The sequence below is a fragment of the Dipodomys ordii genome, unplaced genomic scaffold (genome assembly GCF_000151885.1).
Source record: "Dipodomys ordii isolate 6190 unplaced genomic scaffold, Dord_2.0 Scaffold36, whole genome shotgun sequence".
Classification (NCBI taxonomy): Eukaryota; Metazoa; Chordata; class Mammalia; order Rodentia; family Heteromyidae; genus Dipodomys; species Dipodomys ordii.
Genome location: NW_012267252.1, coordinates 1,794,345 through 1,811,235, shown reverse-complemented (window position 1 = coordinate 1,811,235; position 16,891 = coordinate 1,794,345). Strand labels below are relative to the sequence as shown.

The window sequence follows — 16,891 nt, the reverse complement described above, 5'->3', positions numbered from 1 at the left end:
GCGCTCTACCACTTGAGCTACAGCGCCACTTCCGGTTTTCTGGTGGTTTATTGAAGATAGGAGTCTCATGGTCTCTCCTGCCCGGGCTGGCTTTGAACCTCAATCCTCAGATCTCAGTCTCCTGAGTAGCTAGGATTACAGGCGTGAGCCACCAGCGCCCGGCTTTGTGCCAACATTTTAAAAACAACTTTCCTTAACACCCATTTATTAATCTCTCCTTAACAAAAGGGATAAAGTAAAATTGCTCAGGTAGTAGCAGTCCATGCATTTAGAGAAAGAAACAGAACTGCACCAGAAAGTAAAAACAGTGGCTGATATCTAGGACCCACAATCAATTACTGGAACCTAAGAGTTTCCTATAGCTAACCAGAGGGGACAAGGGAGGCATTCCCTAGGATGAAAAAAAAAAAGACCCTTAAGCTGAACAGTGTCCCATACCAGAAGCCCCAGCTACCTGGGAGGCTGAGGCAATGAGATCAAGTCTCAAGTCCCAAGTCCCAAGACGGAGGGAGGAAGGGAGAGGGGAGGGGAAAGATGGGGGAAGAAAGGAAGCCTGACACTGGCGGCTCACACCTATAATCCTAGCTACTCAGGAGGACTGCAGTTCAAAGCCAGCCCTGGTAGGAAAGTCTGTGAGACTCATCTCCAATTAACCACCAGAAAACCAGAAGTGGAGCTGTGGTTCAAAGTGGTAGAGGAGTAGCCTTGACCAAAAATGCTCAGGGACAGTGCCCAGGCCCTGATGGGACCAAAAAAAAAAGACAATTCAGGCACATCATTCATGATTGCACAGTGTAATACACCTACAATAAGTCTTTTTTTTTTTTTTTTTGGTCAGTCATGGGGCTTGAACTCTGGGCCTAGGCACTGACTAAGCTCTTCAGGTCAAGGCTTGCGCTCTACCACTTGAGCCACAGCACCACCTCTGGCTTTTTATGCTTATGTGGTGCTGAGGAATAGAACCCAGGGCCTCATACATGCAAGGCAAGCACTCTACCACTGAGCCACCTTCCCAGCCCCTAATAAGTCTTTTTTAAAGTCTAATAGGAAAGCAGATAATTCTCAAGATTCCCTTAAATTTTGGCCGGACAGAGTAGTTCATGACTATAATTCCAAATACTTGGAAGCAGACATCAGGAATTTGAGGTTCAAGGCCAGCTCCAGAAGATTCAGAAACCCCACTCAATCAATAAGCCAGGTGTAGTGGTCTACTCCTGAAATCCAAGCTATATAGAAGACAGTAGTAAGAGGACCAAGATGGGAGGGTTAAGGTATGGCTGGGGTGTAGCTCAAATGATAGAACTTGCCTAGCAAGCAAAGGGCCCCGAGTTTAAACCATAGTCACACACACACACACACACACACACACACACACACACAGATTCTTTTTTATTTTTTTGGTTGGTCATGAGGCTTGAACTCTGGGCCTGGGCACTGTCCCTAAGCTCTTCAGCTCAAGGCGAGCGCTATACCACTTGAGCCACAGCACCACTTCTGGTTTTCTGGTTTATTGGAGATAAGAGACTCATGGACTTTCCTGCTTGGGCTGACTTTGAACCATGATCCTCTGATCTCAGCCTCCTGAGTAGCTAGACTTACAGGCATGAGCCACCTGCGCCTGGCCACAGATTCCCTTCAATTCTTAAAAATTATTAAGAATCCCCCAAAGCTTTAGGTAGATAAAACTGTTATTTTAAATTAAACCTGAAATGTTAAAATGATTTAATTCACTTAATAAAAATAAACCTCCTCCTACATATTAACATAAATTATACATTCTTATGAAAAATAATTTTCAAAAGCCTTCTAGTAGGAAGACTGGCATTGGTTTACTGTTTGCAAATCTCTGTAATGTCTCACTTAATAGAAGACACCTGTACTCTCACAACTTCCTCAGTATTCAATCCGTTTCGATTACACATCATGTAATCTCTGGACAACTCCACTATCCACTCACAAGAAGTGAAAGTGAGAGAAGCAAATAAAATCTTACAATTATTATGAGAAAAACTTACCTGTGAACCCCCAAAAGAAACTCCTGGGGACCCTGGTCCATTTTGTAAGAACTGTATTAGAGGCTGGAGGGAAACTGTCCTTAACTAGCTATTTAGGCAGAGAAGGCTTAATTACCTGTCAGCTTTTCAAAAGCAAAAAATAGGATACTCCAAATATAAAACCCTGAAAGAAGATGGGAGTCCAAAACAGAATACAGAGAAAGGGGTTTAGTCCATATTTAATTTCCCATCCCAGCGCAACAGACTCAACCTGCCTAATCCATTAAAACTTGTGGCTTAGGCTGGGAACGTGGAGTGCTTGCCTAGGATGCATGAAGCACAGGGTTTGATTCCTCAGTACCACATAAACAAAAAAAGCCAAAAGCGGCACTATGCTCAAGTAGTAGAGTGGTAGCTCTGAGCAAAAGAAGCGCAGGGACAGTGCCTAGAGCCTGAGTCCAAGCCCCAGGACTTGCAAAAAAAAAAAAAGAACTTGTGGCTTGGCAAGATCAGAGAGACAAACTGCATGCTCTCCTGATATGCGGATGTTAGACTTAAAACAGATTACACAGAACTCTAGATATCCACATACCCAAAAGATATTCTTAGGAGAGAATCACAAAGGTGCAACACCCAAGCAAATATGCAAATAAAATAATTACATACTGAAACAGACTCAAAAGGTATTGAAATAAAGGATTGTTGTCTTAATTTGTTTTCTCTTTTTCCTTTTTTTTTATGACTGTATCCTTTACCTTATACATGGTCTATACATGTGCACATCTGCAGGAGAGTGGGGGGAGGACACAGAATCAGAAGAAAAATGGAGAAAAAGTGCAGTAATGGAGCATACTGGCTGTACTGGTCATTGATGAAAGTAAACTATGCAACTCCAGGGTGGAAAGGGGAAGGAGGGAATGGGAGAGAATGAGGGAACAGATGACACTATACCAAAGGAAATGTATTTGATACCTGATGTATGTAAAGGTAAACACACTGAAAAAAAAAAAAAGTCTCGCACTTTCCTGCCTGGGCTGGCTTTGAACCTCAATCCTCAGATCTCAGCCTCCTGAATAAGTAGGATTACAGGCATGAGCCACTGGCCCCTGGCAAATGTAGGTCTTAAGATTTTAAGACCTATTTTTTATAGGATTTTTAAACTTAACTGTTTCAACATTTTAGTACAATAATTTAACACCTTGACCTTATTATGGCTATCAGTATTCCTCTAAACCAAGTGAAGGATGTAACAATTTCTTGAAGGGAACTTGTGGCTGGAAGAAGTACATTCAATATGGGAATCTTTGAAAGATGATAAAGACATCATTTTCATGACAAACTGTTGGTGGATAAAGTATATTTAAGCTGGGCGCCGGTGCTTCATGCCTTTAATCCTAGCTACTCAGGAGGCTGAGATCTGAGGATCCCAGTTCAAAGCCAGCCCGGGCAGGAAACTCCGGGAGACTCTAATCTCCAATAAACCAATAGAAAACCGGAAGTGGCGGTGTGGCTCAAGCGGTAGAGTGCTCGCCTTGAGTTGAAGAACACAGGGACAGCACCCAAACCCAGAGTTCAAGCCCCACGACCAACCAAAAAATATATATATATTTAAAAGTTTGAAAATGATAATCTGACACTTAGGGGCAACATCTTTACAGATATGGTCGCTGGCATGGCATTTTTATGTAAGTACCAATTAGCATTAGCTAATGAATTGCTACTGACAATAATCATAAAAGCATTCTCTCAAAATTATACTATTTAGGAATGTGGCTTAGTGGTAGAGTGCTTGCCTAGAATGCATGAAGCCCTAGGTTTGGTTCCTCAGTACCGCATAAACAGAAAAAGCCAGAAGTAGTGATGTGGCTCAAGTGGTTGAGTGCTAGCCTAGAGCAAAAGAAGCTCAGGGCTGGGTGCCGGTGGCTCACACCTGTAATACTAGCTACTCGGGTGGGTGAGATCTGAGGATTGCGGTTCAAAGCCAGCTCGGGCAGGAAAGTCCGTGAAATTCTTCTCTCCCCAATAAACCACCAGAAAACCAGAAGTGGGGCTGTGGCTCAATGGGTAGAGCACTCGCCTTGAGCTGAAGAGCTGAGGGACAGAGGCCCCAGGACTGAAAAAAAAAAACAAAGAAGCAGCAGCAGCTTAGGGACAGTGCCCAGGCCCTGAGTTTAAGCTCCAGGACTGGCAAAAATAAAAATAAATAAATAAATACTATTTTTGCTTTATGCAATGTCATGTATACCTAAAGAGCCCAAAACAATAAAAAAAACTAAACTAAACAAAAAATGGACAGATCCTGCCAAGTACCAGGAACTATGCAGGTGTAAGAGCCCGGAAAGCCAAGCTATGAGACCTGAAAGGCTTGGGAGTTTGGAAGGCCTTCTCCCAACTTACTATCAGAGGACTGAGAGTTTCCTGGAAAGGTCCATCAGTCCTGGCTATCCTGGGGATGGCTAATTCTACCCTGGACTGCCTGGTAGCCTTGGGGTAGACTACGGTTTATGCAAACTGAAAAATGTTCACTGTTTAGCTCTCACACCCAGCATAAGGAAGTCACCTACCATTTGTATACAAAATATTGTCATATGTTGATGTTTATACCTTACTTTCTGCACATACTTCCCTATAGGAAACCAATAAAAAACCTTGGTGAGTGGAACCTTGGGATCTGAAGCTGGCAGAAGGCTACATACAGGTCCCATCGTACCCCAATCCTCAATGCCACGGTCTGGTCTTCATTACTGGCCTGTGGCAGGTTAAGGAGCATGCAGAGGGTTGCAATGTACAGGTGCGTTTATGTGGAGTTTCTCACTTAATCCTTTTTTTTTTTTTCCCTGCCAGTCCTGGGGCTTGAACTCAGGGCCTGGGCCCTGTCCCTGAGCTTCTTTTGCTCAAGGCTAACATTCTACCACTCGAGCCACAATGCCACTTCTGGCTTTTTCTGTTTATGTGGTGGTACTGAGGAATCAAACCTAGGACTTCATGCATACTAGGCAAGTACTCTACCACTAAGCCACATTCCCACCCTACTTAATCCTCATAAACTAGTAAAGTCACATATTGTCCTATGACTTTGGCAATATGAACGTATGGTATCACTGTCCACATGAGAGAGAAGATGCTCAAAAAACACAACTGAATGGATGGCACGGCTCAAGTGGTAAAGCATCATCCATGAGCAAGAAAGCTGAATGAGAACATAAAGTCCTGAGTTTAAGCCCAAGTATCAGCACGTGTGTGTATGCACACAGGCACACACACGCACACATAATGCACCTGTGTGAACATGAGACTTGAAATGGAAGCATGTAAGTGAGGAGGGTAATTTGAAACGCTCCACTATAACTTCTAACCTAGCATTTTCCATCTTACTATTCCAGGTCCTAGCTTGCTCATCCTGTGTCAAAAAACATCTAAATTGGGAAATGGAACCAGGACATCTTTTGGACTAGGTTTCAAATTAGCTATCAAAGAAACTACTGGTTCCCCCAGTCTGTTCCTCTTTCTTCACAAAACCCAACACCCGTGATTGTTAGCTAGTCAAGATAAAGACTATAGTCTCCAGCCACTATTGGAGCTGCATTCTAACAATGGACAGTAGGTAGAAATATCTGGTGCAACTTCTGGGAAGGATCCTGAAGAGTGGAGACACAGTCTCTTCCTTTCTGTCTTCCAACTGGATGAGATGACATCTGCAGCTTGAGCAGCCATCTTGGAGGATAAAGTAGAAACCACCTATTAAGCATGGCTAAATCCCAGATGACCCGAAATGCTATATCAGCCGACAGACTTCCTTTAACACGAGAGATAAATGAACCTTTTCTCAAGTCACTGTTATTTAACAATGTCTGTCATACATAGAAAAATTCAAACACTAACCAAAATAGTACCTGAAAAGAGAAACGAGCAGTTCAGATAACTAACTTTGAGGCCGCAGAGCAGTGTGGTTAGGATCATGACTACCAAAGCCTATATGCTTGGCTCTCCTATTTCCTAGCTCTGAGACTATGGGCAAGTGAGGTACACTATGTGCCTCATTTTTGTTACCTGTGGGAAAAATATAAGTGTTCTCTCTGGAGGGTAGTGATGAGGGTTGAGTTAGTAGTTGTAAAGCACTTAAATTGGACCTGGTATATGGCAAATGTATAAGTATTAAAATAAATACATTTGTTCATTGCTGCACTATTCACAATAGTCAAGTTATGGAAACAGCCCAGATGCCCTACAATGGATGAGTGAGTCCAAAAAAATGTGGTACCTATACATAATGGAATTTTACACAGCCATTAGAAAGAATAATGTTATGTCATTTGCAGGGAAATGGATGGACCTCATGTTAAATGATGTAAGCCAAGCTCAGAAAGATTGTGCATGTTTCCTCTCATATGTGGAAGCTAGATCTAAAATATACTGGGGCATGATAAATTATACAAGACTCTAGGCATTCACACATAGTGAGACCAAAGGAGGATATTCTTTTTTTTTTTTGGGGGGGGGTCCGGTTGTGGGGCCTGAACTCTGGGCCTGGGCGCTGTCCCTCAGCTCTTCAGCTCAAGGCTAGCGCTCTACCACTTGAGCCACAGCACCACTTCCAGCTTTTTTCTTTTTGCTTATGTGGTGCTGAGGAATCGAACCCAGGGCCTCAGGCATGCAAGGCAAGTCCTCTACCACTGAGCCACATTCCCAGCCCCTAAGGGGTATATTCTTTTTTTTTTTTTTGGCGGTCGTGGGGCTTGAACTCTGGGCCTGGGCGCTGTCCCTCAGCTCTTCAGCTCAAGGCAAGCACTCTACCACTTGAGCTACAGCGCCACTTCCGGTTTTCTGGTGGTTTATTGGAGATAGGAGTCTCACAGTCTCTCCTGCCCGGGCTGGCTTTGAACCGCGATCCTCAGATCTCAGCCTCCTGAGTAGCTAGGATTACAGGCGTGAGCCACCAGCGCCCGGCTAAGGAGTATATTCTTAAGGGAGGGACACAAAGATACAATGCCTATGTGCCCCTAATCATATTAAAAAAATATGCATTGCCCGGCACCAGTGGCTTAGGCCTGTGATCCTAGCTACTCAGGAGGCAGAGATCTGAGAACCACTGGTCAAAGCCAGCCAAGCCAGGAAAGTCTGAGACACTCTTATCACCAACTAACCACCAGAAAACCAGAATTGGCACTGTGGCTTAAAGTGGTAGAGTAATAGCCTTGAGTAATAAAGCTCAGGTATAGCACCCAGGTCCTGAGTTCAAGCCCATGACGAAGAGAAAATAATAATTATTATTGAAATGAACTCCAGGAAATGGAAACAAGAGGTTTTTTTTATTCATTGTTGTTTTTGTTTTCTTTCTTTTTTTTGTCATTTATCTATCTTTGGGAGGGTAAGGGGAGGCACAGTAATGGAGGGACAAAGGGCAAACTAAGGCAGCAGTAGTACTCACTAGACACCATGTTGAAAAGGAACCATACAACCTGTGAGTGGAGATGGAAGGAAAAAACTGGGAGAGTGCAAAGGAAGAGGTGACACTGTTCAAAAAGAAATGTACTCTTGATTGGGATTGGGGGGGAGGGGGGAGGCTGGGAAGGGATGTGAAGGGTAAACAAAGGAGGAGGCTGCAATGCTTGGTAAGAAATGTACGCATTATCCTGCCCATGTAATTGTAACTCCTCTGTACAGTATGTTCACAAAAAAAATAAAAATTAAAAAAAAAAAAAGAAATGTACTCTTAGCTAGGTGCTATGGTTCACACCTGTAATCCTAGCTACTTAAAAGGCTGAGATCTGAGGATCTTAGTGTGAAGTCAGCCTCAGCAGGGAAGTCATGAGATCTCTTTTTTTCCTTTTTGGTTGGTCATGGGGCTTGAACCCTGGGCCTGGGTGCAGTCCCTCAGCTCTTCAGCTCCAGGCTAGCGCTCTATCACTTTAGCCATAGAACCACTTCCAGTTTTGTGAGTAGTTTATTGGAGATAAGAGTCTCACGGACTTTGCTGCCTGGGCTGGCTTTAAACTGAGATCCTCAGATCTCAGCCACCAGAGTAGCTATGATTACAGGCATGAGCTCCCAGTGGTAGGTAGTTAAGAGATTCTTATCTCCAATTAACCTCTAGAAAAAGGGAAGTGATGCCTGGCGCCAGCAGCTCACACCTGTAATCCTAGCTACTCAGGAGGCTGAGATCTGAGGATCACGGTTCAAAGCCAGCCCGGGCAGGGAAAGTCCGTGAGACTCTTATCTCCAATAAACCACTAGATAACCAGAAGTGGCGCTGTGGCCCAAGCTGTGGCCCAATTCGTAGAGCGCTCACCTTGAGCTGAGCTGAGGGATAGTTCAAGCCTCAGGACCGACCAAAAGAAAAAGAAAAGGGGAAGTGGAGCTGTGGCTCAAAGTGGTACAGAACTAGCCTTGATCAGAAAAGCTCAGGAGCAGCACCCAGAGTTCAAGCCCTATGACAAAAAAAAAAAAGGAAGAAAAAAGAAATGTACTCGTACTTTTTTTTTTTTTGGGTCCTGTCCTGGGGCCTGAACTCTGGGCCTGGGCGCTGTCCCTCAGCTCTTCAGCTCAAGGCTAGCACTCTACTACTTGTGTACCCGTACTCTTTACCTAACTTATGTAACTGTAGCCCCTTTGTACATCACTTTTATAATAACAATAAAAATGTAAGATGCTAAAAAAAAACATACATTTAGAACAGAGTCAAAAGTGACAATATCACCCCTCTCCTGAACCCTCACCCTAACCCTAACCCGAACCCTAACCCTAAACCTCATCCTCACCCTCACCCTCATCCTAACCCTAATCCTAACACTAACCCTCACCCTAACCCTGACCCTCACCAAAATAAAAAAAAATAAAATAAAATAAAAAAAGTGACAATATCAACCTCAGGGAGTCTGTGGACTAGTCTCAAACACATTTTCCTCAGTGGGAGCAAGACACTCAAATTAGGTTTTCCAGAGCATCTGGTATATTGATTTTCCCTCTAACAAGAATAGTGGCGAGGAAATTTTGGAGCTCTGATCTTGACCATCACTAAAAACATAACTGTGGTCTGTCCTCTGTGCATGTACAAAAGAGACAGTACTTTACCTGCCAGGGAGGGAAAGTTTAGAGATCCTATTACTTCCAGAGTACCAGATCACTTCTCAGCTGACCTGACATACTTCCTAGAGAGTTGTAACAGTGTCATGAAAGAAAGAAAAAAAAGTTTTCCTCCTCCTGTACCTAACAAAGGTAATTTTAAGCCCATTCTTTTATCAGCAGACACATTAACTGACACCCATACAAAAACCCAAACTCCTGTCTTAAATTTTGTTTTCAAAAAAGATGAAAGCATCGTGTGTGTATGTGTGTGTGTGTGTGTGTGTGTGTATTTTGCTAGAAATTAAAGCTGAGGCCCTGAGCCACATCTGCTTTTGTTGACTCAGGACATTCACCTTTCTTCACTTCTAGAAATGAAGCTCCCATTGGAGCTTCCAAGCTCCCTTACTCAAAGGTCTTGGAAAGATTCCCCTCAAAGTTTTCCCCAAACAGTTTATGTGGACAGAGCTGACAGTAGAATTGCTCTCAGGTTCTTGATAGCTCAGGGACAACTCTGGATGAAAAATGCATTATTCAGTGAACTTGACCAAGTGTTACAAGTCATAGTCAATCCTGCCCATTCACGATTCCTCTGGCAAAATAGCACACTGACCACCTAAAGCATTCAAACAGAAGTGAAGGGAGGTTTTAAGGGCACTCTGGCAGTTATTATTTTAATCTGTATAACAATAACACATTTGACCAAAGAACCATTTCTGGTACCTCTGGAGATTTCAAGAGAAGACTTGATTGGTTGATTGATTGATTGATTTTGGCCAGTTCTGGGGCTTGAACTCAGGACCTGGGCACTGTCCCTGAGCTTCTTTTGCTCAAGGCTAGCTAGTGCTCTACCACTTGAGCCACCTGGCCACTTCTGGCTTTTCCTGTTTATGTGGTACTGAGGAATGGAACCCAGGGCTTCATGTATGCTAGGCAAGCACTCTACCCCTAATCCACATTCCCAGCCCCAACTTAATGATTTTGAGCTTCTATTCTTCCAATGATATCTCTGGTTTGATCGGAGACAAATGCCTTAAATTCCTCTGCAATTTTAAAAGGATAAAGGGTCACTTCTCAGCTTCCCTGATCATCCCATCTCCACCTCCCTTTACACACACACAGAGGACAAAATAAAGGTCAGCAAAATGCTGCTCTAATTGCAAAGTAAAGTACGGGCAGTCCTGGAAGAGAAAGTAAAAGATAGCTGATAGTCCTGTGTTTTTAAAAAACTCCATCTCGTAAAAGGAGGAACCACAGAGAATGATTCGAACCTTTTCCCAGAGCGCTAACCAGGCCAAATGAAACTGGGGAATCCACCCACGCTATCACCCATGACTGTGAACAAGAGAGCTCCAGCTGTGGCAAGAAGACAGCCCCACCACTCAGGCTGGAACTGAATCCAGCAAAACAGCGACAAACTACTTCAGTCTAAAAAGAAAACAGGCCCAAAGCCTCACATCTGGAGGCCGATGGTGGGATGAAGCTGAATCTACTAAAAAGCAGCATCTGCCCCGCGCCTCCCGGTCCGGAGCCAGGTTACCACACCACACTGCCCGGCCCGGGGTTGTATCTGGCCAATTTCCCCTTTTCTTTTTCCGCTCACGCCTTCGCCACTAAGCAAGCTTCAGATTTATTTCTCCGTTCCTCTGAGTTTCCAAGTCCTCGGAGACATCCCAACATGCCGCTTGGGGCTGGCAGAAGGAAGTTCCTCTCCCTCGCAGCCTTTCCATCCTCCTCCTCCCCCGGTCCCCACCAACCCCAAACTGCTCCCGACCCCCGCCTGCCCCCGCCCCCGCTCTCACCCCCTGCAGGTCCTTGACGAAATAGCTTCCGCTGGAGCCCTGGTAGATGCGCTCCGGGAAGATGCCGCGCTCGATGGCCAGCTCGGCCTGCTGCACCACCACCTCGAACTCGGGGTCGTCCGGGAACTCGTTCCTCTCGCGGTGGGCCTGCGCGGTGTGCGCCGCCACCGCGGCCTGGGCGGCCAGGGCTTGGGCCTGCGCCGCCACCGTGTGGGTCTGACCCTGGGCCGCTGCACCCCGGGCCCGGTCCAGCAGGGGCTGCCGCTCCCGATCGTGGCCCGGCGAGCTCGGCGGAGAGGGACCCGAGCCGGCCGCCACCGCCACGCGGACCGCGCCCCCCGGCACCTGCGGAAAGTAAGTGCCCGAACCCGATGGGCAGGTGTACTCCGGGGGTTGGGCCCGCTCGGGGGACACTAGTGGGCTCTTCTCGTCCATCCCTCAGGCCGCCGGCTCTGGGTCCCGGCGCGTTCCACACAGCCGAGCTGGCGGCCACAACCAATCCGTGTTCCTCCCCTCCTCCCGCCTGGCCAACCCGGGCCCGGCACACGCGTGGCCCCGCCCCTATCCAACCCTGTTTACTTGGCTGCGAGTAAGCACTGCCCCTCGCGCGCACACAGTGGCCAATCAGAAGCTGCTGCTGCGCAATCGCGGCCTCAGCATTTTAATCCTGTCACCTTCCGTGAAGACTGCGCATGTTCCAGAAGCCAAACCTGGGTCATCCCCGCCCTTTAATTCCAATTGGCTGGCGAGGCTTGGTTGCTTTCCTAGCATCCTGCCTATGGGTCGCTATTTGAGTGCCTGCTGGTTGTGAGACTGGCAAGGGTTTGGAAAAGAAAGGCATTTCTTTGGTATGAGTACTGGGGCTTGAACTCAGGCCTTCACGCTTTCTCTTGGCTGCTTTTTTCGCTTCCAGGCTGGCGTTCTATCGCTTGAGCCACAGCTCCACTTCCGGCTCCTTGCTGATTAATTGGAGATGAGAAACTCATGGACTTTTCTGGTCAGGCCGGCTTCAAGCCTCGATCTGCCGAGAGTGGCGACTGTGACAGAGGTGAGCCATCAGTGCCTTGCAAAAGTGTCATTTTAGGATCACTAATTGATCACCTAAGTTCTAAGTGTTGGAGAGACGGTAGTAAAGCAAAGAAACACCCCTCTCTGTACTTGTAACAAAGGGAGAGGGCGGGCCTTTTTTGTTTGTTTAATCCCAATCCTCACAACAGTGAGCTAAGAAAGCTCTAAATTTCTGTGAGACCAAAAAAAATCCAAGGCTTTATTTGCCAATGTAAGCCCTCAGTGTCTAGACACAGTAGGTCCTCAGTACATTTATTTTGGTGGAAAAGAGAAGGAAGATTATAGCTCCCCTCATTCTGTTGAAAAACAGCTCTCTGGGAGGTTATGTTGTTCTTTTCCTCAGAGCAAAAGAGCCAGATATGCTATCTGGAACTCCATTAATAGGAAGTCTCCAGACTCAGCAAAGCCTGTGCTGAATCCAGAGGAAGTGTATAATCACTGGGAGGTAAACAGAGTTGCTAGAGGAAAGGAATGGAAGGTTAGTGCTGTGCAGAACATACAGCAACCTGCTTGACTGAGTGGGGGGAGGGGAGAGAAGAACTACCAAGGACCAAGGAAAAGCCAAGCAGAGGTACCTGGCATGTGAAAGGCCACAGGGAGCTTTCTAGAGCAGATCTTGCCCAAGGAAGTGGTATGGAGACCCAGGCACCCAGAAGTAATCCAGGAAATGTATATAGGTGGCGTCTGAAGGAGGACAAATAGTTGGAATTAGATATTTAAATCTATGAAATATTATACTATCCTTTGTATTGTTGTTGTTTGAAACTGGGACTCGAACTTGGAATCTGATCCTTCCTTCCTTTCTTTGGCTGATTGTCTTCCACCTGAGCTGCGCCCACCGCCGCCTTTTTTTTTGGTCAGTCATGGGGTTTGAACTCTGGGCCTGGGTGCTGTCCCTCAGCTCTTCAGCTCAAGGCTAGCTCTTTACCACTTGAGCCACAGCACCACTTCCAGCCTTTTCTGTTTATGTGGTGCTGAGGAATCAAACCCAGGATCTCATGCGAGGCAAGCACTCTACCACTGAGCCACTTTCCCAGCCCCCAACTGCCTTTAAAAAAAAAATTATTGTGAGAATACCATACAGAGGAGTTACAGTTACATGGGCAAGATAGCGAGTATATTTCTTATCAAACATTGTTGCCTCCTCTTTGTTTCCCCTTCCCATATTCCGCATATTCCCTCCCTCCCCCACCCAATCCTCTCCCTACCCACTACCAAAGTTGTAAAGTTCGTTTTGCAACATAAGGACTTATACATCTCATTGTTGCAATGGGTCCACCTGTATCCCAACTAACTGCCTTTTTAAAGTGTGGGATGAAGGCTGGGATGTAGCTCAGTGACAAAGCTCTTGTCTAGTAAGTGCAATGTCCTGGGTTTGATCCCCAGTACCAAAAAAGAAAAGACAAAAAAAATTACAGTTAAAGTGTGGGATGTAATGGTTAGTAGCAGGTATTTGGAATCAGAGACATTTAATTTGAATGCTAGTTCTAAAATGACAATCATTTTTCACAAATTACTTAATCTCTCAAACCTGTTTTTCACCTATAAAATGAAAATGATCATCCCTATCTCACTTGATTAAACAAGAATATGCAATGTATATAAAGTACTTATGATGCTTATTATATAAAAAGGCACTCCACTAGTCTTTTGGTCACTGTTGAGGTAATTGTTAATGTTTTCATTGTTCTGCCCAAAGTAATCTCCAGACTAGAGGTATGGATTTTCACAAAAGACCATTAGTTACATGGTAACCGGTATTTCATAATCATTCCTGAATTCAGATTATTGCCACAGCTCAGTACAAGTACTGAATTGAAAGAATTATTGTTCATTTGTATTTATGGGAGTGTCTTAGGACTAGAGGAGCAGCTCAGTTGCTCAGTGTTACTGCTTACCTAGTATGTTCTGGATTCATTCCCCAATTTAAAAAATAAATAAATAAACCACTCTAGGCAAAAATCTATTTTGAGTTCCACTGCTTCTTTCAATTAACAACTAATGCATTTCCTTTTGATGTCCAGACACCAAATAATTAAGTGATGTCTGCCTCTCATGTACCAGAACCCATAGCCACAAAAATGATATCTCAGTCTCATTCATCTCATTTAACTCACAAACTTCAAGTTACAGTCAAGGAGAGGTCCCAGTTTGAGAACTCTCCCTGGAATTCTGAGGTTTTTTTTTTTTTTCCTCTATGGAAACATTCTTGGAATGTATTTCTGTGTATACCTCTTCAAATTTAATTTCTTTTTTACTGAACAGAGTCCAAATGTTCCCTGTCACTTACCAAATGCTAAGTATGTACCAGGCATCATTTAAGTCGATTACTCAAAATGACTCACATAACTGGTATTGAAACCCCTGTGATGTTGGAAACTGAGGCATACAGAGGTAAAATAACTTGCCCATGATAGTGGCAGAGCTGGGTTCACAGAGCTGGGTTCAAATCTAGGCAGACTGGCCCTAGATTGGCACTGTCCCTGGACTTCTTTGTGTTCACTACTACTTGAACCATAGCACCACTTTTGGCTTTTTTGAATAGTTTATTGGAGATAAGAGTTTCATGGATACTTTCCTCCCCAGGGCTTCATGAATGCTAGGCAAGCACTCTACCACTAAACCAGATTCCCAGCCCTCAAAGTATTATTTCTTTATACTTTGTAATATACAGTCTACATTCTAGTAACATCTATTTTCTTGACACTCCATTATTTCGACAACTAAAATTACATCTATAGTCAATACCACACAGTTTGGCATATTTAACTAATGAATGGACCACCAAATGGTAGTGCCAGATTGAATCTTACACCTTTGCTGATCCAATGTCATTTTACAGTCTTAATAACTTGGTCAAAAGCGTTTACATTTAATGACAGATGAAATTTGAATACAGAATCCAAGTTTTTATTTTTTCCCTTTATTTTTTTTAAATTTTTTATTGTAAAGATACTATACAGAGGGTTACAGTTACACGAGCAAGGTAATGAGTACACTTCCTATTGAGCATTGTTACCCCCTCCATTGTTTTCCCCCACCATCCCTTCCCTCCCTACCTTCCCTGAGGTTCTTTTTTTTTTTAATTGTGATTAAGTGATTACATAATTTCCCAAATTTCACAGTATTGTGAAATAATGATGTTCATTTAAAGTCACAAGTTCATTCTAACTGTCCTGGAGCAAATTGTCTATCACAGTCTATAATATATAACGGTGTACACATGTACACCATACATGTGATCAGCAGCATGGGGATATTTAGTAATGATTCAACCAGATGAGTGGGAGTCTTTGTTTCTTAAGTCCTGTTAATTTTGTCGTTATCACCTAACATTTTGGATTTAGCATCCACTTATCAGGGAGACCATGTACCGTTTGTCTCTTTGCTCTTGGCTTACCTTGCTTAACATGAGAATCCAAGTTTTTAAAGAAACTATTATTTATCTCACATTTTCATAATAATCCTGGAGAAATGCAATGGCTGTTAACTTTATCATTTTCTAGTCTACAAATAAAGAAACCTCAATCCACTAAAAGCAATTTGAAAAGCTGGGCACTGGTGGCTCAAGGCTGAGATCTGAAGATCTCAGTTCCATGCCAGCCCAGGCAGGAAAGTCCATGAGACTGTTATCTCCAATTAACCACCAGAAAATCAGAAGTGGAGCTGCAGCTCAAAGTTGTAGAACGCTAACCTTGGGCGAAAGCGCTCAGGGACAGCATCCAGGCCCTGAGTTCAAGACCCAGGACCGACCAAAAACAATGGATCTGGGTAATGACAACACATTACAAGGAATGCCACAAGTGTCTTGATACCACATTGCTAGGCATGGGATTATTAAGGGTCAGTTGCCCTGTCTAGCACATTAAAAATTACAATCCGCCTCTACAGCAGATTTCTGTCCTTAAACTCAGCAACCAGGTTTTTACAAGCCTGAAGGATGGGAGCTAGTGGTAACATAGACACATGTTTGGTCTTATTTGGGGTTAATTGTGTGTGTGCGCGCGCGCGCTGTCTCCGGCCACGCGAGACCAGCGTCCTCCGTGTCTGTGGAGTTGGTGAGGTGGGACCACAGCCCCACCCTCTTGCTGACAGAGCCCCGCACCCAGATGGTGAGGAGAAGGAACGGGACCAATGGGGAGTGGCGTTGTTCCCGGTTGCCTAGGTAACAGCCAATTGGCAACGGGAATGGAGCTCAGTGCAGCCGCCCAGGATGGCGGCGTCCAGAGGGGCTGATGTTGGTGGAGGTGGTGGAGTGGAAGGCAGCCGTGGGGAGCCGGGCAGAGCCAAGGCCCAGGTCCCTGGAGCCCCGCGTCTGGGCGCGACACTCGTTCGGAAAGGTCGAGCCCAGGTGGGCTGATGGCCCCGGTGGGAGGGAGCCCGGGAGGGGCGGCGAGGCGAGTGGGAGAGAGCCGCCCGGGCTCGAGGCGCAGCGCTGTCACGGCACGCGCGCCCCTGGCAGCTGCTCGGGCGGGTCCGACCCCGGTTCCCAGCTGATCGTGAGGCCCGGGAGAGCCCTGGCACCCGCGCTGGGTGGGGGCCGGGGGCTCTAGGGAATGGCTGACCTGGGTGAGTCGGGGAGAGAGAAAGCAGACCCAGGCAGAGGAAGGTAGGAGAGAGGCTGGAATGCCAGAAAGCGGCGGGAGCCAGTGTGGCCTCGTGGAGGTCTAGGGCTTTGTCTGCTCTGGGGGAGCCGCTTCCGCATTGGGGGAGAATCCTCTCATACTGAGCTTTGAAGATGGGGTGCCTCGGTTACTTGATAGGTGGCATCCTAGCAGCTCAGCATCTCCCACCAGCTTAGGTTCCAACGTAACTGTTGTATTAGACACCAATCCAGGCATTCTCCTGTTCTGACAGTATTATCCCCAGTCCTCACTTCCAAGCTATCGTGTGTGTGTGTGTGTGTGTGTGTGTGTGTGTGTGTGTGTGTGTGTGTGTGTGTGTGTGTGTGTGTGTGTGTGTGTG

General features: G+C 45.5%; 2 protein-coding genes across 3 annotated transcripts in view; one reads left to right on the top strand and one right to left on the bottom strand.

The window, feature by feature from the left end:
• Positions 1 to 11,360, bottom strand: part of Pi4k2a (phosphatidylinositol 4-kinase type 2 alpha) — a 36,857-nt gene extending 25,497 nt beyond the window's left edge. Inside the window, exon 1 of the mRNA XM_013017837.1 lies at positions 10,859 to 11,360. Coding sequence (XP_012873291.1) covers positions 10,859 to 11,293 — 435 coding nt within the window. The 5' untranslated portion in view covers positions 11,294 to 11,360. The remainder of the gene's footprint in view (positions 1 to 10,858) is intronic.
• Positions 11,361 to 11,805: 445 nt separating this feature from the next.
• The window catches only part of Morn4 (MORN repeat containing 4), a 13,343-nt gene continuing 8,257 nt past the window's right edge, over positions 11,806 to 16,891 (top strand). Inside the window, exon 1 of one of the 2 annotated variants that reach the window (XM_013017687.1) lies at positions 11,806 to 11,906. The gene's annotated coding sequence lies outside the window, so the exon portion shown is untranslated. Of the gene's footprint in view, positions 11,907 to 16,148; positions 16,278 to 16,891 lie in introns of those variants that run through there. The other variant, XM_013017686.1, reaches the window with a different exon arrangement.